The sequence below is a fragment of the Notothenia rossii genome (genome assembly GCF_949606895.1).
Source record: "Notothenia rossii genome assembly, chromosome: 5".
NCBI lineage: Eukaryota > Metazoa > Chordata > Actinopteri > Perciformes > Nototheniidae > Notothenia > Notothenia rossii.
In genome coordinates, this window is record NC_136903.1 from 80,977,131 (window position 1) to 81,000,313 (window position 23,183).

General features: G+C 40.2%; 1 protein-coding gene across 4 annotated transcripts in view; it reads right to left on the reverse strand.

Moving 5' to 3' along the window:
- Nucleotides 1–21,333, reverse strand: part of dnai1.2 (dynein, axonemal, intermediate chain 1, paralog 2) — a 70,408-nt gene extending 49,075 nt beyond the window's left edge. For 2 of the 4 annotated variants that reach the window (XM_079684913.1, XM_079684912.1), the window contains exons 1-19: nucleotides 21,106–21,333; nucleotides 20,819–20,884; nucleotides 20,565–20,657; nucleotides 20,276–20,356; nucleotides 19,865–19,991; nucleotides 19,506–19,561; nucleotides 19,186–19,341; nucleotides 18,926–18,985; nucleotides 18,674–18,802; nucleotides 17,933–18,017; nucleotides 17,691–17,808; nucleotides 17,517–17,560; nucleotides 17,100–17,347; nucleotides 16,644–16,733; nucleotides 15,480–15,561; nucleotides 15,206–15,285; nucleotides 11,459–11,607; nucleotides 8,676–8,775; nucleotides 2,785–2,849 (exon numbers count right to left, since the gene is read on the reverse strand). In XM_079684913.1, the coding sequence (XP_079541039.1) occupies nucleotides 2,785–2,849; nucleotides 8,676–8,775; nucleotides 11,459–11,607; nucleotides 15,206–15,285; nucleotides 15,480–15,561; nucleotides 16,644–16,733; nucleotides 17,100–17,347; nucleotides 17,517–17,560; nucleotides 17,691–17,808; nucleotides 17,933–18,017; nucleotides 18,674–18,802; nucleotides 18,926–18,985; nucleotides 19,186–19,341; nucleotides 19,506–19,561; nucleotides 19,865–19,991; nucleotides 20,276–20,356; nucleotides 20,565–20,657; nucleotides 20,819–20,884; nucleotides 21,106–21,138 (1,862 nt within the window). In that variant the 5' untranslated portion in view covers nucleotides 21,139–21,333. Of the gene's footprint in view, nucleotides 1–2,784; nucleotides 2,971–8,675; nucleotides 8,776–11,458; nucleotides 11,608–15,205; nucleotides 15,286–15,479; nucleotides 15,562–16,643; nucleotides 16,734–17,099; nucleotides 17,348–17,516; nucleotides 17,561–17,690; nucleotides 17,809–17,932; nucleotides 18,018–18,673; nucleotides 18,803–18,925; nucleotides 18,986–19,185; nucleotides 19,342–19,505; nucleotides 19,562–19,864; nucleotides 19,992–20,275; nucleotides 20,357–20,564; nucleotides 20,658–20,818; nucleotides 20,885–21,105 lie in introns of all 4 variants that reach the window. The other 2 variants (XM_079684911.1, XM_079684910.1) reach the window with 1 other exon arrangement.
- Between the last annotated feature and the right edge of the window lie 1,850 nt (nucleotides 21,334–23,183).

Here is a 23,183-nt window from a genome sequence, read left to right on the forward strand (position 1 = left end):
CCAATTGTATAAGATGTAATACTCATAATATTTGCTGTGGGTGTTTCTGCCTGATGCTTATTTGCCACACTGAGTTCCAAAATGCTGTGAGCGCTGTCAGTGTTGCTGAACTGTGCAATTATTTCCCAATTGTACGCTTGAGGGCTACAGTCTGAGGTCGCTAATGAGGTAGCACTGGATGTGTGTGCATGTGTTGCTGTGCTGTACTCATACAAACGGTGTTAATGTGAGTGGTTGAATGAGAACCGTTTATGCGTGTTGCAGCCAGGCCCGGTAATGCCATGTATACACGCACACAGAATGTGTTGTGGGAATAAATGCACATTTCTCTAGTCATTAGAATTTCGTTTACTTGACATGCACCCATGTGACCAACACAAAGAGAAGCCGGAGAGGCTGCAGAGATGACTCTAAATGGGCCCTGATTAAAGTGTTGTGACTCAGTGTGCTATTTGGTTTCCCCCTGTGTTTAGTAGGACTGCTGTGATTACTCCGCAGCTCATTAACCATGGTCATGAGTGGCAACAGCGCCTTCGGTGACTCATTGATTGTGAGTGGCTCTACCTGGATTTTTGTTTGACAGTATAGCTACAACTTGCTTTGAATAGAAAATGTATTTGAGCTTTCTTTTCTCAAAGATTATCTTCTCCATTATCATCGTATTAATTGGCAGTTTCACAGTATGAGTGAAAGGGAATACAGAAAACCGACAAAGGGATGACTTGTGAGAAAGATCCATGGCCTGAGCCAACCCTTGCATGTCACTTTGATATGATCAGCCTCTGAACCCACCGTGTGGCAAACATGTTGATTTCCACTCTCATTTGGACAATTGATGTTCTGGCTCTCCTTCCACTGATCATTTCTAACAAGCTTATTCAATTACAAAGAACACTCAACTTCTCTTTGGCTTATTGCTAACTGGCCCAAAGGAGCGAGGGAGAGTAATGAGTTGAGTGGAAGGGGGGGGGCTTCATTCTGTTGTTATTTGGTGAAATTAGCTCGAGGTCAGGACAGTGTCAAGAATGAATCATGTGATCTGCTTTCATTGATGTGGAACAAGTGGGCGGTGGTGGCGAAGTCCACAGGGACTTGGCTTGGCAACTAGAAGGTCACCAGTTCAAGTCCCGGCAAGACCAAGGTGTCCCTGAGCAAGGCACCGTTCCCTACACTGCTCTCTGGGCGCCGTTCATAATGGTAGCCCGCTGCTCCTAACACTAGGTTGGGTCAAATGCAGAGAAACCATTTTGTTACATAGTACCTGTACTGTGTAATGACAATAAAAGTGAAACAAGTGGCAGCCATCAACAATGCAAATGAGCAGATTTGAATCAGTTCAGATAGTGTAATGATAAGGTGCTATATAAACCAAAATGTCACAACAAGAGTAGGGCTGGGCAATATATCGATATTATGTCGATATCTTTATATGTGACAAGATATTATTAAGTATGTCCCTGGGTTTCAAGGCTGCATTAAGGTACATTGTAGTTCACCAGGCTGCTTTAGCGGTTCTATTATTTGTCTTTACCTGCTTAGTCATTAAGTCCAGATTAGTGATGATCTATTGATCATTTATTTCATTTCATTTCATTTCATTTCAATCTTTATTTCGAACAGATAAAAAAAAAAATAATAACAAATAAAAAATAACAAATGTGAAAAACAGAATACCGTATTGTTAAAATACAGTATGTATCCACATTCATGATAATATTTTTATATTCAACAAAAAAAAAGGTCTTCATATTAATAATAATAATAAATAATATGTGTCCGAAAGGGAGCAGGAGGAAGCAAATGCTTATTAATTCCCACCCCTTACTTGATCAATGATTGTCCTTTAAATCATTATGCAAGTTATTTACATTTACATTTATACATACATAATCAATAATTTCTCATCTTCAATCACCTCTCTTCATTCTCATAGTTTTCCAAAAAAGTATTCCTGTACATCCTTTTAAACTGAATTATTCTTGTGCTTTGTTTTATCTCCTGCTCCAAACCATTCCATAGAATTACCCCACAGATTGTTATACTCATACTTCTCAGAGTTGTTCTGACCTTGAGTTGTTTAAAATGTAGATTTCCTCTCAAATGATACCCACCCTCTCTGTCTACGAACATGTTTTTAATTTCCTAGGAAGTAGATTATGTAAGACTCTGTACTGTACATGATTTGTGCCGTTTTTAATTTAACCAGATCAGTGAACTTCAATATGTGTGACTTCAAAAATAATACATTAGTGTGTTCAAGATATCCAACATTATTGATAACTCTTATAGCCCTTTTTTGTAATGTGCATAACGGCTGTAGGTTGGTTTTGCTCGTGTTTCCCCAAATCTCCACACAGTAAATCAGATATGGCAATATCAGTGTTATATAGAGTATACAAAGAGCTGTAGTCCAGAATGTGTCTGGCTTTTCCCAACATTCCGATAGTTGAATTCTCATTGTGTAAATATATGCAAGATCATTAAGAGTCGAAAGTACAATATCGTCATGATGTTGATGTATTTAGTTAAAAATATTGTGATATATAATTGTCTTTGTATATCCTTTCCCTCGAGAGCAACACTCACAATGCAGAACACACTTGTGCTGAAATTGACATAATATTTGGTGTCAAATCTGTAACATAGACAAGCTCCATTTGTATGTGACAATAGAGCCTGAATACAAAGAAGGAGCAGAAAGCGGAAGGGTAGGGCAGTTATATACACTATTAGTTTATTCTTTGTCACTTCTAGACAGGCTCTGTATTTCAAAGGGGATCTTACCTTGGGTTTCTTGCGGAGGTTCGGGGAGAGTTTGAGGCTGCTGACGTAGCCTCGGTCATCGCCCACTATGATGATAGGATAGATGGGATTAAACTCAATGTGAGTCAGCTTGGTCTTCTTTTTGGCCACCACTGGCTGCTGGCAGATGGCCTCATATTTGTTGATGCTGAGATCAAAGATATGGACCTGGAAAAGATGAGTAATCAAAAGAATGAATGTGTTGTTTATAAATACAGAACTGTGCTTTGGACAAGGTTCAACACTGGCTGAACAACATTTGCTTACCGTTAAACGCAAAACAAACAGTATGCATGATGTTCAGTAAACGACCAGTCCAAATCAAAGGATCCAATGTGTTTTTAAACGGAGCAGAAATAGAACTAGTCTCCCACTTCAAGTATCTTGGAGTCATATTGGACTCGAACTTGACTTTTTAAGAAACATATCAAGAAAGTATCCAATACCGTTAAATTCAACTTGCAAAATGTTAAACAAATTACACCTTTCTTAACTGTCAATGCTGCTAAGTCAGCCCTCCACTGTATGATTCCATCCCACATTGAATACTGTTTGACAAACTGGTCGTTTGCTTGAGCCTGAAACCCAAAGAACAGCTGTACAAGAGAGCTGTCAAGGTGTTTGACAGAAAGCCAAATTCATACCACCACTGTACCATCCTTGGAAATCAATTTCTTGAGTTTTGACCATTTTAAGTCTTTTAAAAGTATGTATGTGTTTTATTTATAATTGTTTACATGGACTGCCCCCCCCCCCCCCCTTAGGGGAATTCATCCACAGAAAACACACTGGATGCTGCACTAGGTCAGAAACCAGAGGAGACTTTGAAGTCCACCGTAGACGGACCACTTTGGGTCAAAATGTTCTATCAATTAAGATCGATTGTCATTGTGGAATAACCTTCCAACTCAGATACGGGATTGTCCCACTTTGAATAGTTTTAAAAGGTCAACTCAAAGAATGGTTGAGAAACAAACAGACGTGTAATCACCGCTAAATGCACTTTAATACAGGGGTAACTCCTCTTGCCCTTGATGTAGCTCTTGTATCTCCTCTTGCACTTCATATATCATAGCTGCTACATTGTACTGCCATGTGGTAAATGCTTGTATATGCTGCTCATGCTCTTTCTGCATATCATGTATTTATTTGTGCTATGTATATAAATGTCATGTTCTTAAATGTTTTATGTGAGGGACTACGGATGGAAATTAGCTAAAAGCTCAAATCCGGCATATTTACATTTTGAAGCATTAATTGTTAAAAGTGTTCATCAATGTGCATTGTCCCTCTTCAAATAAACGATTCAATGAAATGAAAATGAAACTGTGAAATTACATTTTAGAACATTGGCTAACCAGCAGCACTGCATGGAGGTTTAAATCAAATCTTACTGACCACTATATTTAAGCTGGAGAATGAACTCCTGAAGATTTTGCCAAGAAAGTGAAGGCTAAATCTGTTGACAGACTGCCTTTTCATATTTTGTGTTTGTGTTGCCTTTGATGTAAGAAGGAGACTGCTGGAGCCTCTGCAGGGATGCAGTCTGACCATCTGGTGCAAGGAAGGGTGTTCCCTGTACTTCAATGAGTGTTCCATTCTGTCCCTTCATGCGCATATGTGTGTCTGTGCTGGCAGCCCAAACACTAAATCCTCCTCATCATCCTCACATCATTATGCAGAAAGATCCACATCACATGTATTCTTCTCTCACCTTTCATATGGACAATTGTCCAGCAACAACACAGCACATCCCACTCCTTTCACCAGAAAGATGAGTGTGCCCCGGCTGCGAGGGTTCGCACTGAATATGTCCCAGCACCACACAAACCTTCGCTGTCATCACTCGCTACCAATCATCATTTTCCACCAGAGCATGACTTCCTGTAACCTCCACCACTTCAGCCATTATCTGCAGTGTTTTTGCTTTTTATATATTAGCACTAATGTAGCATTGGTACACCACAACTACATTTGAAATTCACACAATAACTTAGGATGCCTTTTACGGCTGAAATGACTATAATTTAAACACACTAAAGAAATGTAGTAATTGTATTCTTTAAATTGGAGCCTTTAATGTTTAATAAATACTTTAAAAAATGTATATTTACTGAGCAATTTTGTATTGTGTCAGTATACTGAGCAGCCCAGGCAGAACTGAGTACTACAAATATAATTATCTTGTTATTGTGATATTCAAAAACATAATTGCATATTTTCCGGGCATTGTGCAGCCCTAATGATTTTTCAAATTGATATTGCAATACATATTGTAATTTCATTTATTTTAACGTATTATATTTGATGAATTATTTCGGCAGATTTGATGACTTTAGGTTGATGTTTTTAAAGTTTCACATCCAAAAAAAACTAGTATGAACCGATGAAGGTATATTAACTGAATTATGAGGCAGTCCATGTTCAGGGGGTGCACAAAGAGAAAATATGCATTTCAGACTCATCACTGGAGGATAGGCCTGGGTCTTGCATTATTTCAACCTGACACTTGATTTCCTCAACAGCTCAGATGGAAAGGCAAGAACAGAGAGAACCAAGAGACATTTGATTTGTTTGCACTGCACAACTCAGTGTCATTCTTACACCTCAGCTTGCCAGGCACGTCATTATTCTTATGAACACATACAGACACGTACGTCATTGTGCTTCTGGCACTTTGTAATGTGGCAGAAGCAGGTCAGGTTTTCATCAACCGAAAATACACGTCAATGGGTGCACAGCTCACGAGTCACACAGGCTCTAACAGACACGGGTTAGCAAACGAGAAGTGAACTGAGAAAAAACCTGCAATCATTGGGAATAATGAGCTGATTACCATGAAGCACTGCTGCCACACTGGTGAACGTGAGAATACTAAGAATATTCTTTAATTGTTCAATACAATGCAATTGTTTTTATAAGATGTGATCCCCACCACATGATGAGTATCGCCTCGCCTTGGACTGAATGTTAAACAGTTATTTAGTGAATACAGATCAGATCTCAAAACGTGACATTACAGTAAACACTAGTATAGCTAATGTCAACAGAAGTCTATTTTGCCCAAGCAAATCCTTGGCTGAAATGATAGTTCAGTGTTGAGTTTAGCACACTGACAAATAACAGACCAGTCACGACGACCTTCATCGACACACATTAAATATCCTTGTCCTTCCTGCTGCTTAGATAGAGTGGATATTGTGCTTGTAAAATGTATGCCAACTGTTGGGCTTTTAATGAGTTTTTTTAATAGCTGCTGAAAATTGCCTTTGATCCAGTTTCAGAGAATAACTCGCAACAGAGGCCTGAGATTAAATATGCTTTCCAGCAAAGTCATTTGATTTGATTTTCTTCTGTAGAGGATGTTTACAATCAAACAAACCGCTGGTGATATTCTGGATGCATTGCCAGTTATGTACACTTGTTGACTGTAAAGGGACATTTCATTTGTGGTTATGAATTTGTCTTCAACTCTGACGTTTCCTCGATTGGCGGTGAAATCATTTCCATAAAAATGGGTACACTGCATTATGAATTCTGCCTACGAGCAGGGGCGCCGTAAGGGGGGGAAAAGTTAGGACGATTCTAAGGGCCCGTGACTGACAGGGGCCCCAAAATGTTCAGAACATTAAGAAAAAAAATGTAAGTAAACTTCATCAATCCTCAATAATTAACGTTAATAGAACGTTATATTGATAAATTACTCACTAAACTTACGATTCATTTAACTTATTTTCTTCCAAAAGTTAATTACCCAAAGCCTCTGTGCACCCCCTTCTGTTTGGTCCTGCCTCCAAACGCGTGCAGCACCAGCACTTGCAGAGAATGAAAGTATGTGAGGAGGGATGCTAGTACGTAGCCTACATACGTGTGTTGTACCATGTTTCAACAACCAACAAAGTCAGGCTCTAAGAAAAGGAGAGAAAGACAAGAGAGAGGGACTAAAGGGCGACAGTATGTCACCCAGTCTTTCACAAGAAAAGGTGGGTGTGGTCCATTGGTGGAAATGAGTCTTGTAGTTAATGTTTTTTTGTTTACTAAGCTGACATTAAGTACTGTTAATATCTTTACAGAAAATTCAGAGGTCTTTAATTTCACTGGTCTTTTAGCTGACATTTAAAAGGTACGGTAGGTAATTCACTTCAGAAACGCTTTTTGTTATATTCCATGGAATGCTCTTAACATCCTGATAGCAATGAATATATTAAATGCTTTGACAATAAATACATACAAAAATGTCATCTGTGGAAGCCGTGGCGCTGTAAAAAGCACGACCAATCATCTGAGCCGGCCTGGCTAAAATGAATGGATGGCCTACCTGCCTGTCAGCCTTCCATCTGTGCACAAACTTATCTCGTGCCCTCATTGGTCATGTGCGCGTTCGTGTGTGTTGGAGGAGGGGATCTGTAAGGAACTCTGAAGGAAGGGGCAGATTTTTTTCGGTTGTGTTTTTTCAAATTCTTGCGCACTCGAGATGGTTTCTCCATTCTTACCAACCCTACCTTTAATAAATGCAGGCACATTTTTAGCGCCTATTCATACTAAATCAGTTGTCCCTCCCCCTGGTGCCAGGTCCAACAGATCCATCTCTAAGCTCAGCAGCCCTGTCCCCCCAAAAGGCTGAACCTGAACCAGCTTTTCTTCAAACTGAAGGAGGTGAGCAGCATTGTGTTGAATGACATGCCACTTAACATATCTGAAGGGAGACTGGAATACAATATATATATATAACAAAAAGCTAACATCTCATTTAAATTATACATTTCAAACACAGTATTTTCCCACATAGCCAATGATCTATATAAAACAAAAAACTGCTTTTAGTCTATTTAGGATGATGGACAGTTTGAAGCATTGAGTGATCAGTCTGTAAACAAAATGTTGATCACCGACATTTTGGTTATGATATTAATGCTAATGTTATTATATTAAAGCAGGGGTGGGGCCCAATGTGATATATTTTCATGGGGCCCAAAATCCCTGGCGGCGCCCCTGCCTACGAGATTGAACTCAGGCATTTGGGAGTACGGAACACACACGCTATCACATAAGGTGTTTCTCAAATTTCCCAGCTCTCATTTCATTTTTGTCACTCTCACTCCACGTCTCTTGGCACACTGGACAGGAAATGTGTCAGACACAACACTCTGGACTTTTATAGCCCGGTGCAGACTGGTGTGAGGACAAACAGAGGGGGACAGCTTGCAGCCATAGTAAGAAATGATGTGTAAATAAGCAACCCGGCATCCACTGCAATTACTCTTGGCTGGAATCAATAACCTCTTGGAGGGCAGGAAGCAGCTTTTGTCACAAGAAACTAGACACAATTTCCTGAGGCTTAGCCTTCTGAATAAGGACGGGTTTAGTCAGCTGGGGCTTTAACTATATTACAGGAATAATAATGAAGTGGGGGGCAGGTGGTGCAGCTGAGATTTCACGTGTTCCGTCAGGTGAGTGTCAATCTCATGTTTTCTTAGGTACACAGCAGATGTGCGTGGTGATAATCATAGTCTTCAGACAGAGCATCCTATAGGCCCTCTCATAGGTCTGAGGCTGTTTGTACTGTCACCCTATATCACCTGGAGCCATGAAATATCTCAGATGTTATTATATGTTTGATTCATTGTATTGATAAAGTTTATGAGTATTGTGTCTTCACTTCTTAACCTAGCCAAAGGAAAGAAACATTCAAGGTGCACTCTACCAAATCAGTTTTTTATAAATGAAAAACACTTGGATTCCAAATCAAATAACAAATCCAAGCACAAATCATGCTGATTTGGGGTATTCCAAAATACCCAAACAGGCAAACACGTCTAAATGTTTACGTTGCAGTGGTGGGCTGCATGATGTGAGTTCAAACAGACACTTACCGTTGCGTCTGTTGTGACAGCGGCGAAAACAGTGGAGGAGTATGGAGACCAGGCAACATCACCAACTGCTGCATTCAGATCAAAGGTGAACATGGGAGTGCTGAAAAACACACAGAGATCGGCGGTCAGACAGGAAGTCTGTCACTTCTCATTATATTGCATTAAAAGCGAGGCAAAACGTTTGTAATTGAATAGGTATCAACTTTGGAAACACAGAAGGTCAGACTAGAGCAGGGGTCGGCAACCTTTTTGATATGAAGTGCCATTTAAAAAAAAAAATTGTTATCAGCGTGCCAACTATCGAGAATTATCAACGGGGGGGGGGGGGGGGGGGGGGGGGGGGTTGAGGAGCTTAACGCTCGTCAACTATCCGCAGGAGGGCTGGGGAGCCTTGCTGCGGGGAAGCAGTGTCGCAACATACACGATGCCGAATTTAACAAACAACTTTAAGTAATTTGTTTAAACGGCATAATAATAAGGACGATCGTCCGTTCTGTGATTCTCCAGAGCACACATGTTATGATATTAGGGTCGCGTCGGGTCATGCAGAGTGATATGAGATCGCTGTCCCTTTAAGAGAGAGAGAGATAGAGAGAGAGGGGTGTGGCTTTTGCATGTGTTTGTGGATGGTAGAGCGATAGTGAGCGAGCGTGTTTCTGTAAGTGAAACGGGAAAGCAGAAAAACAGAGGTCTGTGATATATTTTGTGAAACAGAAGAACAGCTAAATAAATGCAACGGCCTCCCAAGAAGAGCTCACCTCTCTCCAGTCATTTAAGCTAAAGTGGGTTATTGAACCTGAAGCTTGTTGCTTCTGCCCTCCTCGACTACGGTCTGGGAGCCGACAGGAAAGTTCAACACACAGATGGCCAGTCCGCCCCCTTTGTAGCATATTATTTCGATGAGAGATGAGCAGATCGCCACTGGGCTTTCAACTAAATGCACAGCCACGCAAAAACTGCGGCATTTGTACAGCTCCTTATGGGTACTGCAATTTGTGAAGTGCTTTCCTCCGTGTTGAAACGATCAGCACTGCACCACGGAGGAAAGCGGCAGAAAGTCACCTGGAGTAAAGAGAGCGGGGCTGCGTTGCGTGCATGGCTTCCTTCTGCAGGTAACGGGAGACGCGCTCTGGCGGCGGTCTCGTTCAGGATCCGAAAAGACAATTTAAATATTTTGCACACTTATTCCACTTATTCCTAGTGTGCCACTGGTTACGGTGCCGCGTGCCAATGCTGGCACGCGTGCCAGGGGTTGCCGACCCCTGGACTAGAGTGTGTACATTAACGCTGATGGCACTAGTTGTCTGTAGGTAAATGGTGTTTGATATTCGGGTGAATGCAGATAAAGCAGATAATATTCAGTCTACTGCGAGCAAGTCAACATGTAGCAATGTTGAAATATGTTATAAGGAGTTCAAAATGGTGGTTTAACATTGTGTATGAATGAGATTAAATGTTGGGGGTCAAAGACATTCTTCTTCTTTCTCTTTGTCTCTTAACTTTCACTAATTCGTCTGGTCTCCAGTGGTCCAGGCAACGCAGTGCAACCGGTGTCCCGAATGTGTATTTATCGTGTGTTTACTTATTGCCACGCAGTCGTCAAAGACCGTTTTTGAAAGATTTACAATACAGTCATTTCCAGCGCATCGCACTTCAGCTTCAACCAGCGTCCTCTCAAAGCCTCCAAAGCAAATGGATGTGCGAGGACTCAGTTGTAGCAGCTTTCAGCTTCAGTGTTTCATTTACTGTTTCCTTGTAGCTCCATTACGCATTTATTTGAGGAGCATTGAAAACTGCTGTCCTTGAGGTTTATACAGAATACTTGTCTTACATAACACATTATACTCTCAAATATTCACACAGGTTGAAAGTATTTGGAAAACTGAACCTACAATCAGCAACACTTAACACTCTTTCCATTATTTGCCCACAGGCGCGCTCCATTATTGATTTTGCAAGTGCAAGATGAGCCTCAGGTGACAGACAAACTGTGCTCCATGCAAATATGTCTGTTTGATAAACAACATGCACTCTGGTAGGTGTAAAAGATGTCTGAGATCAGGTGCAATGAGGTGATTCATCTCACTCAAGAGGGCTTTACAGCAGAATGACGCTGCACATACTGTACTGGAAATCCAATTCATAAGTTACGTCCAAGTTTGACTCCAGGCCGAAGTGAAATGATCAAGCTCCCCTTTTGTGTCATTAAGAGACTCAATGCTTCGATTACTACTCAAGGTTTTTAAGTTGTGATCGTTTAAGTTAAGTTGTTGGCCTCAGCCGTCAAACATCGGTAGCCGTTTCAGACTACAGTTTTGACGATATTTCTGAACTGCGTGGCAAAGTCTGTGGAAAGTTGTTGATCCAGTCAGACCTGGAAACAATATGTCCTCTATCTAAGGGCTGTAATGGATCATTCTTCAAAACCCTGTCTCTCATAAGGGGAGGATGATTACTATCATTACTCAGTCAAGCTGCCTTTGCTGACAAGAAGTGGGAGGCACTGTGGGTTAGTCAAATGAGGAAAGATAATTAAGCTGGGTCCATGAGAATAAGAAGGTAATAAAGAATAACAAAGTGTAATATTGTAGAATGATTAGAGGAATGTTAATGATCTCAGCCTGGATCGTACATAGACATTTTGAACCCAGAACATAAGTAATGTAATGTCGGAAAACTAATCGAATGGAAATGCCGTTTCATGATGAAAACAGATGTAATATTGTCAAGCTTCGACTGAAAGCTAGATCACACAAAGACAACATGGAAATGAGTTGTCTTACTTGATGGTATGTTCCCAGATTTTGACGGTCCAGTCTGAACTGCAGGAGATGAAAACCTTGGGGTGGAAGTGGTTCCACTTCACTGCATCCACTGCCATGCTGTGGGCGTTATAGGTCTCCAGGAACTGGCTTGAGTACGTCTTGGAGCACTAGGGAATACAGGAAAAGTCTGGATTTGGACCAAAGTTGATGTTTTAAACACATTTTTCTTTCTTAATGTTTGACTGTTTACATTACATTTGAATTTGGCTGATGCTTTTATCCAAAGCGACTTACAATAAGTGCCATAACCATAGAGATTCAAGCTTGGAATTGGAACGTTGTGCTTATTTGTTGTAAATCAAAGCATTATACAGGTATTCAGCAACTGGTTGTATAATAATTTAATAAGCTCTTAACTCACACGCCAAGTCTAAAATTACATTTATTTTTCTGGTTCAGCTTAATGAATTATTGACTGTATCCAAAATGTTTTGGTGTTTATATTATGATATATTTTATAACGTTTTTTGCAAAATCTGAGAAAAATTGGGGTCTACATCAATCTGACTGAACAGGGGTCCCTGCAGTGCCACATAACACATTATACAACTATGTTGACAAGCAATGATAAGGACATGAGTTTAACATTTGTGAATGAAGGAAACACTTCAATCATCTTTTTCTTAAGAATGTTTTATGTATCTGGACACAGGACATTTCCCCACTGACAGCTAATGGAAAAAGTATTTTGGTTAAATAGTTTATTGTTGTTCAATGTAAAATAACCCTGTACATGTTCACAGTTTCTTTCCTGTTGACATATATATGAATGGGACAAGTAACCAGTTGGACAGCTTGTGGGCACAGCTGGGGCCCTTTAAGCACTGACAGTTTGATTGTTGATCTGCAGGGAGGTGAAATATTTTGTATCTGTCCTCTCCTGGGGTTTCTGTGCGAGTAAACCTTGAGGTGACAGACAGAACATATTTCATAACACATATTGGCTGTTTGTCTGCAAGGAGGGTTAGGTAAGTTTAGTGATTTGACGGGAGTGCAGCAAAGAAGGCGTTTGTCATACATGATTTAGGATTTTAGCACGGATTAAAACAATGAATTGATTTCTTAAACAAGGTCGGGCTAATAATTTATGATGACTTTATTCAAGATTGTGTGATGGCTTGTCAACGATTCATCGTATCCGTGATGCAATAACAAATCTTTTCCTAACAAGATGTATGGTTGAGAGGTTCCAGTATATTTTAGAGGATATTTGAGAATATTTTGGTGTTCATCAGGTTATTATCACTATGATTTTAGCCAGGATAATTACCACATGTATTTTCACATCGTCCCATGTTGAGTAGCTAAGATACATCCATCATAGGAAGTAAACAAATCAGTCTCCTTCATCACTTGTGACCTCTACTTAATCAATTTCTGCAAGGCACCAAGCCAACAACACGCAATCAAACTGCTGTTAAGTGTCTGATAAAAACAATGAGTAAGATAATCGGTTCTCATTGCATTTCAGAGTTTCTAAGCCAGACAATTTAAGGATAATTATTGTCTGAAATTAGAAAAAAGTGGTTTTACTGACAACAGAAGACTATTGTCTACTAGATATTTGTAATGGTGCAACACATTGGTGCTTTTATATGAAGTACAATGTCATCCATTGCAATGATAGCTCTTTTATATTATGTGATATTGCAGGTCTTTCATCTCGAACAGCGACCCCAAATCTTCTTATCTCTCAACCAAACTTTTTCCCTTATAATGATGTGTGATGGACATAAAAGCCTCGGACCGTTTGAAAAACATCAGCCACCTTCAAATAATGTGTGTATTAGTCAGTGGGCAGTTTTAACAATTTTGTGCTATTAAGTCAACAAAATGAGGGCACGGTAACCGCACACCAATGAGGCTTTTATGAGAGTCTTTCTGTATACGGTAACAAAAAGATTAGGAAAAAAAGCAGAGAGGAGGTGGGAGACCAGCTGTCTGATGTGGACAGAGGAGGACTAATTAAACGCTTAATGCCAAGCCTCAGGGGCTCCCAACGCCACGCATACAGTAAGTGCACGTGCACATACACACTACGGCACACATACACCAACTGTTAATGGAAACTTTCTCTGGAGTGCTAACCCAGCAAGATAAGTGCAACACAAACAAAATGAGCTCCGTTTTTTGGAGCAGATACTTTGAGACTGTGAAAGGGCCCAAGATGATCCTTATGTCATTTAGGGAGGGTAAAGAAAGAAAACACATCCAAGGGAAGAGGCTTCGTTGTACAAACTCAGCAGAATTCCTGTGATGAATTTTTGATGAAACTTGCCCTAAGCAACTAACTTTTTAAAAGTTTTTTGTATATGTAGTACCTTGTGGTCACTACAGTGTGACCATAAGATTCTACTGTTTTTTGTATCATGGATTCTAATGTCATTGTGCTAAATAAGATGGCAACGTGTTAGAAGATGTTGCCTTTAAGTTATTTTCTTGTGCATGACTTAGAAGATATGCCTCATACCAGTAGGGTTTTTAGATAGCTGCTATGTATAAGTATTTAGATGGCAGAGAGCAGACCTTTGCTTGGTGAGAGGAGAATTTGAAAGATTCTTAGGGTACATTAGAAGGTACATTATACATACTTAAAGTACATTAGGTCAGGGATAGTGAATGTTGTCTCCTGTCTGGAGTTTTTTTAAGAACCCTGTTTACGAGTCAACTTGTCACCCTTGAATTGACCCTCAGGATACGATATTGCTGGTGGGGTTAGAGCTGGTAAGATTGGAGGCAGTGGATGAAATAGTGGTCGTGGACATGAGGTGATGCACTTGTGAGTCTATGGGAAACTTCTGATAGCCTGTATAAACGAGGTGAGATCAGCAGGCGAGTCCCCATGTCAGCCAATACTTGCTGAGGTGGTCCACAGGAGCCTCAAAGACAGTAGGAGAGGCGTCACAATACCTTAAGCTGGGCCTAACAATAAGTCAACTTACTTTTTACCATAAAGTCCTCCAGACTTTTGGCCTATTTGACTGTGTATTACAAATTCCAGACTTGTTTGTCCTCTTTGTCTAGCTCCTTTGTCAGCGGTCCTTCAAATGCACTGTGGGTAGCTCCACTGTTGTGATGAATATTAATACAATTGCATCAAGTGTTGCGGCTTATTGTTTATTTGGTTCTGTTTTTAATCTTTTGAAGCTTTTTTAAAAAATCGGATTGTTATCCAGGAGAAACTAAATCAGTATTACTGTATAATCAACAGTTTCAGGTGGATTACATCTTTAATATCATGTTCCAGTGGTGCATTATTACCATGCTACATGGATTAGGAGCACATAGATTTCACACAACTGTCATTGAACAGGATTATTTAAAGCAAGTTTCAAGTCTCTGCTGAAATGATCTGATATCCATAGCAACCTGTGTGTTTACAAATCTATCTAGAAATCAATATAATAATGAAAATGATAAAAAGTAAGAATGAGCCTTTTAAAGTATGTAATAAAGTAAATATTCATGCCAACAGGTTATGACTGGCATGTAATTTATAGTGTATTATAAGATTGTTCTATATTGTCAGCACTGTGGTCAATGTGAAGCGTCTTGTTATTATATCAGGAGTCATGTTGTGATTCTCTCTCCCCCCCTGGATATTTGACTGCCTAAATGAGTCACATCAACAACGGCCTAATCTTATTTTGGAAGTGGCTCATGTCATCCAGCAAAAACCAGCTAACTGGAATCGTAGATACATACCTTGTGTATTTTTCCCTCCTCGGTGCCAACAAGGAAGAGATAGTCGATCTGCTTATGGAAGTCAAACGAGGTACCACAGGCTGTGGACAAGAGGCGTCAGCACTTCAATTAGACACACTGTTACAAACACCAGTATGAAAGACTGAGTCAATTCTGATCTAATATCAGGTATTATTTAACGTGCAGTACTTTTAGTATTCAAATAAATTGTATTATAAATGTGATGTTCTTAGATCCATGCACAAGATGACATGCTGAGTAACGGAGGCCTTACCGATGCCAGGCTGCTGTTCCGGGCCCTCGGAGACAGCACCATTCAGTGACAGCCTGATAATATCTGTAAAGACCAGCTCATTCTGCAAGAATACAAACATGAAGTAATGATGAAGTAATATGTATGGATTCATATATTGGAGGCAAAATAATATTACAATTATGCACACACGCAAATACAAAAATGATAAATTGCAAATGTGAACAAACACACAGGAACACATATGAAGAGTGCATCTCAAAAGTTTCATTATATTGGCATTTTGGTGAGACAACATGGAATAAGATAAATGGACCCTTAAAGGTCCCATGACATGGCCATTTCTACTGATCATAATTCCATTGTTACGGTCTACTAGAATAGATTTACATTGTTCAATGTTCCAAACTCACATTGGTTTCTCATACAGCATCTCTGTAGTATGCGTATTCACTCTCTGTCCTACATGCCTTGTTGGAGCTCCTGCCCCCCCCCCCCCCTCCCTATGAGCCCACTGTGCTCTGATTGGTCAGCTCACCCACTCTGTTCTGATGAGTCCACCACCGTTACAGCTGAACATCAGTGATTATGTGTTACAATGGCGTTTGTTAGCAACCAGAAAATGACACCAGTAAGGACAAACAGATGAGAATGCTGCGTGGGGTCTGGGTGCCGTGTTGGCGGGACGTTGCGGGGCTCGCTGCTCCGCCCTTTGAGGCTCGAGGAGCGGACAGTGTGAGGTGGATTACTGGTGTCGTTTCCTGGTTGCTGCGTGGGGTCTGCGTTCCATGCCAGCGGACACGAGCTCCGTGGTGTCTCGCCGGCACGGCACTTGGTCTATATCCAACAACCAGGGAAACACAGCAGGAAATCCACCTCACACTGTCCGCTCCGGGAGCCTCGCGGGGCGGACTCCTGAGCTGCTCGGGAGTCCGCTCTAAAATCTCCAACGAGGCGTTCTGGGGCAGCATAGACAGGTCTTTTCTGTGTTAGAGTTTTACTCGCTACAGGGTGTACTTTGAGCGTTTGTGACTCTGCAGACCGTTTACATGCAGAAAAAGCCACATAACACACAAGGGGACGGGTAATAACCGGAAAAGCTTATGATGGGACCTTTAATGCTATCATATAACGGAAAATGTTATAGTGAGAATATATATGAATAAATACAAGGTTGTGGCTAACCTTGACTAGAGTCCAGGACACAACTCGTCCATCAGATGACACTGAACAGAAATTGTGGTTATTGTCCATGTCATCGCTCTGCCAGCGCACCTGAATGAAAAAACGAATAAATACATCACTGAAAACAAAAACAATTGTTGGTTTTAGTGTAAGGGAAAGAGGTTCATGTGGATACGAAAATAATATTTGAGTAAGAATTTACATCTTACATTCACATTTATGAGACATTCGATTTATTTGCCATCAAATTCTCTTTTAGTGTTATGACTCCAAATCGCAGCACGTTAGAGATATTTTACTCAAATTCCTCTACAAACTAACTGGTCAGGAATAGGTTTTAAAAAATCCACGTAGATGCACAAATGGAGACAAAGTAAGAGAGCAAGGGTGGAAGTCCTGGTAATAAATATATACAAACTGAATTCCTATCGCCTCTCCCTTGTCCCCTCCTCTCACCTGCCATACGGGGTCTGTGTGCTTGCCAGTCTTAGCTGTACTCTTATACATAGGCTCCGATCCATCCTCCTTGTTGTTGTAGACAGCCACACAGCCGTCATAGAAGCCAACGACCACCAGGTAGGAATGCTGCTCATGGATGTCGAGGCACAGGACGCCAGAAGGGGTGGGATAGATGAACTCTGGGTAGGCAGAGTTCTTCAAGGAGTAGTAGACTAGCATGCCACGCCCCTGCTTACTGAAGTCGTCTGATCGGCAGAGGAAAAGAGGAGAAGGGACCGGAGGAAAGACCAGGTCAAACACCAAATATGCACAAATAAAATGGAGGCAATTCAATTCAGGTCAAATGAGAATAGTCTCAGAAATGTTAACATTAGTGCTCACTCATCAATTCTTATATTTATCATGCGTACTTACACGATCCCATTCCCACAGCAAAAAGGTCCTGATATTTCTTATTCCTGTTGAAGAAAGGATCATCCATCAGTTATCCAACACTAGATAGTGGGGCAGTTGCAGCTACTTATTCCACCCCAACAAATTATAAACATCATTCACATGAACATTAGCAGAGGTGATGAGCAAACCTACCAGCAGAGGGCAGTGACAGACAGTCTCTTAGCTTTGTCATATTGAAACTTCCACAGAGGGAGAAGGGTGCCCTCCTGGTCCCTGAACTCATCAGAAGCGTCCTCAAAGTATTTGAAATCTGAAAGGGCATGAAAGGAGGGCAGGAAGAAAAGAAAAGGAGATAACAGAATCTGCAGCAAGCTGAATATCAAGTGGGATGCTGGTGTATTATTCTGTCGCTTGTAATGTTTATTAGAACATACCTTGAGCTATGTCATCAAAAGAGTTCTGATTGACCATTCGCTCAAAGATCTTGGACGCCTTTCCCACTTTGGTGATGTCATCAGTCTATAACAGAAACACTGCAAATAAATACCTTAATAAATAATCATAGACTTATATGAAATGATGAATATGATGGTTCAGCTTTGCATGAGTCCTGGTTAGTCATAGCTTTGAGGTCTAGACTATAGGATTTGTTAAACATTAACGATATATTTTAAGGCAATTTATGTGTGATTTCCATGGCAACAACATTAACCCTTGTGCTTCTGTTGAAAAGAGTTGTTTTGATGTCCTTTGAATATTATTTGACACTATATTTTATACTGAATTAAAACCTTTAAACAACTTCAACCCAGCATGGTCTCAATGCCACATATTCAATAATGTTCAGACTGCTAACTCTTTACAAGCACATTTGATTATATTAAGTTACTTTTGCTTTTTTTGAACGAAAACAAACAAAATGAATTAATTTCTATATATAAAATGTAAGCAGGATTCTTTTTTTGCCAAATTCCTGTACATGTCAAAGATTATAAACAACATTGATATCGATTCTTGATGATTTTTTTTGTTCACGAAACCCAGAACATAGCATGTTTTTGCATATGTCTCAATCTGGCAAATAGTAACGGTTTATTCAGATGTACCTTAGCTAAGATGCAAATATAAGACACAGATTTAGCTTAGGCAGGATGTTTGGTAAGCACTCAATGTACCTGAGTCTCCATCAGCAGCGTCTTCTTTTTGCCTTTTTCATTATCTTTCTTTGATGCTACAGCCTTCTGCTTCTCCTTATTTGTTTCTTGTTTCTGCAGCTCCTCCACATACGCATCATAGATGTCCCACTGCGAGAGAATAGAGTTATTGCAGTCATCCCATGTGAGCAGGTATACAGTATTCACAGATGCTCAAGAGTATGAGAACTGGGCTCAACAGCTGTATTACTAAAAAGTGAAGAGATCCAGTACCTGAGTAGCTGTGGCGGTGAAGGTGCCGCGTGGAGGAGGTTCAGTCTGGCAGCTTCTTTCCTACAGGAACATTTCAATGACTCCACGGAAACTCTTGAGGCAGTCGGTTATGAATATTTTGTAGTGCACACATCAATATTAGTTTTTGGTTACATTCCAATATTGTAAACAAGCTTATTTTAATGTAAGACATCTTAACTATTATACTTAATATGTGTTTTGAGATAAGGCATTAGATGCTCCTCTCTACTCCTTCCTACCCGCAGTGGGTTGTTGAGGGTCTGGGAGGCCCTCTCACTGAAGTTGAACTGGTTAGTAACTTTTGGCTCCTTCCTGTCGGTTTTAGAGGCGACACTGTCTGGTCTGTCCTCTTCTCCTGCTTCCTCCACTTCCCCTCCATCCTCTACGGGTGTATCCTGTGGAAACAAACAGGAGAAAGTGTGGAAGCTCAAGTTATACCGTTCACTTAATGTCCTTGCATCGAAATGTAGTTAAAAAGACCATGTCATACATTGTTTAAAAATGAATATACTGTCCAAAAAAACCACTACTAAGATTTTATCTCAACACATTTTGTTACCGATGTTTCTGGTTCATCCTCATCAGGTTCCACTCCAGTATCGACTGTTGCAGTTTCTGGACATATTGAAAATATGAAATCATAACTTCACTGTGTGGAAATTGAACACATCACTTGGTCTGTGTTAACCCTAAGCACGTCTTAATTTCTCCGGCACATGTTGAAAGTGACACCTTGTGGCACCTATAATGTACTACAACAGAGAGGAAAACAACTTAACGAGCTATACAATCACTCTGAAGCAATGTGGGCAGGTGTTGTTGAAGATAATCATTTACAAGCCTTGAATATCTAAAAAAAAAAAGTGTTACTGTGATCTGTAAACATAGAAGAGTGTTGCAGCATGTTTCAGTAACTACCCTCAGGGAGACCCTCCTTGGCCCTCAGTCTACGAGCCTCATCAGAGTCTTCATGCAAAAGGCTGCCCTCCAAAACAAAGTGAACAGCCATCTGATCCACAGCACTGGTAGGCTTGTAGGAACGTTCCTGGGAGGCACAATATGCAATCATGTTACGAATATTAAGCAGAGACACCTGTTTTATTTTGGTTGGAAAAGAAGAATATAAACCACTTAAACATTATCAAACACCTTTGAAAGAAAACAACCCAGGGACATTGGTTTGGACAGCCATCTATTAAATGTGAATAGCTCAGAGGGGAGCAATAATGTCTGCATTTCTCAGAAATGAATATGAGGTGGCTTCTGAATTGCAGTGTTGCATCTATAGTGAGTGATGTAAAGTAATAAGCCTGTATATAACTTTATTACCTTAAAGCTGTAGCGCACAATATTTTGGGGGGCATGTGGGTTGTTTGCAGTCAGGATCCTTGTGATTTCCTCTTTCAGCTCCTAAAGATATCATTATCGATAAAGGAGAGAACACAATGCCCAGGTTACACACAACAGACTTATTTACGAATGGTTTTAACTGCAAATATAAGAACCAAAAAAAGGATGTTGTAAACAACTGAATTAAGCAATAGCAGTAAAGTCACTGCCAATTCCCTCAACACAGCCAATATGGCTTTCCTAAATTTGAGCATTGGAGATCTCTTACAGCCTCAGAGAGCTCCAGTTGATCTGGGGGCTTAATAAGAGCTTTCCCTTGGGCCCACTCGTCCCATCCTTCGCCCGGATCCTCGTCCTCATCCTGTAATGTGACATGCAAAATAGATTTAAGTCTTGGTTAATTAAAAATTGCTTTAGGTTGCAATAGCACACATGTGTTTCTCATATGTATTCCCACTGCAGCAAAATGCCTAATTCAGAAGTGTCATTTTCTGGAGGTTGCTCAATATGAAATGCACCAACCTTTTTCTTGCTTGCTGCTTTGGTTGACTTAGCACCAGGTACAACTACCTTCTGAACCGTTGACCCCTGTGTGAAAACAAATAAAAACCAGCAAACTTAACAAATGGTTAGTTGTGACATTAGAACAATTGAAAACACGTTAGGTAAACAACAAGTTCCTGTAACTGTACTTTGTATACTTTATTTTAGTAGCTGGTACATAGCATTATCACGTCGCCAAGTTAGCCAGCGTTAATATAAGTTAGCTAGCGTTACTAACTAGCTAGCTAAAAGAAGTTTGCACTTACCTTTCTCATTGATGCAGCAACGTTATTTGGCATTTAAAAAAGAAACCAGTTTACTGACTTGACAAACGATTAAGCTGTTAAGCTTTGACAAAACACAGCACAACTACACAAAGTAAAAAATAATCTTTTAAATAGGTAACGTCAGTTAGCTAAAAGAAACAGAACACTCGCTCCTCGACAGCTACCTGCTGCTGTATGCATGTTTCCAAGGCAACCTGCCGCCCCTGTCTGTCATTACAGAGAAAAAAGAGAGAAGAGAGAAAGAGAGAAAACGCCATCCGTATTTTCAGTTGTTATCAGTGGTGGAATGTAACGAAGTACATTTACTCAAGTACTGTACTTAATGTAGCCTACTACTTAAGTCAAACATCGATGTACTTGTACTTTACTTGAGTATTTACCAGAGTATTTACCGTACACATTATGCTACTTTAAAATTCACTCCCCTACATTTTGGAGGCAAATGTTCTACTTTTTACTCCACTACATTTTTTTAAAACAGATGTAATCACTTACTACTTTAAGGTTTAAGATTATTAATACAAAATATAAATTCTCTAATACAATGATAGGTTATTAATATTATAGGTTAAGCTACCCAATAGCATACAAATAAATTGAAAATAAACCCCATAAGTGCAACAAGTGATGTAGCAATAATTATAATACAAATATATGGTGCTTAAATGGGCCATTCTGCAAAATGGTACTTAAAGCATGGACGTTGTTAGAAAAAGTGGTGGGGACATTTTCTCCGGATTTAACATCAGCATAGTGGAAGACAAATTATGTTCCTCCCCTGGCTGTTGAACCTTAGGCACCTCAAGGTTCAAGGTTCTTTATATGTCATACGAAAATAGCTACAGAGTAGTAATGTCGATGAAAATCTTAGGTCACAGGCTTCTCCAACAGTTCAACACAATAATACAGAAAAACATAAAAATATAGTGCAAGTAAATATTAAAAAGTAAATACAAAAAGAAAAATAGTTTAAGAAATAGTGAAATAAGAGTCTATATGCAAGCTATTGGAATGATATATTAGATAGTCTTATTGCCTGTGGGATGAAACTGTCTCTCTGAATCTGGTTGTTTTTGTCCGGATGCTACGGTAACGCCTGCCAGACGGCAGCAGACTGAACAGTTTGTGGCTGGGGTGATGGGGGTCTTTTATAATCTGGAGGGATTTCTTCCTGAGCCGCTGGGAGTAAAGGTCCTCCATGGATGGCAGCTCCGTCCTGGTGATGTACTGTGCAGTTTTCACCACCCTCTGTAAAGCCTTACGATTGAGGGCGGTGCAGCTGCCGTACCAGGCCGCGATGCAGTGACCTGCATGATAAACCAATGCATAGACCTCTGAACCACCAATGTGTTCTTAAAACAACAAACGCTCAACTAAACGTCTGGCTGTGATGTGATTTTGAGTGAATTGTACCTTTACGCCCATAACGAGCACACAGCTGGAGGAAAGAACATGACATGAGTAAAAAGTCAACAAGAGTAGGCCTACAGCGTACTTTTTGTGTGAAATTAGAGGTGTAGTGGAAGTGTAAAAACAGAAGTTGGGACTTTCCTACATTGTATATAGGAATCTGCATTGATTAGACCTTTTTAGGTTAAAGTAGTGGAAGTCCTGAGTAGCTGGTCTGGCTCAGTCATCCCCGATCCTGTTTTGTGTCTGTTGGGAGACAGATCTCAGATGCCACATGTTTCGAAAAGAGCTTTCTCTGTTATAATGGTTGCTTTGATTACAGCTTCAAAAATTGTATTGAGGCATTGGAGAATAGACAAGCCTCCGCATACGAAGGAATGGGTTAATGCTATGGCGGAGACATCATCCTATGAGGCTATGCTCACTAGGATGAAAGGCATTGCAAATGCTGAGGACAATCCTTGGGAGCGTTTCTGGATACACATAAAGGCCGACAGAGACTCTATTTAATTTGAATGTTTACCAAGAATTGCACACTTTTTCTATTCCATTGCTGAAATACCTAATTTTCTATTTTGTGAAACATACACAAAGGTATACAGGACTTTTTATGTTTTAATTTTCTTTATTATCTTTGAGAGTTTTAA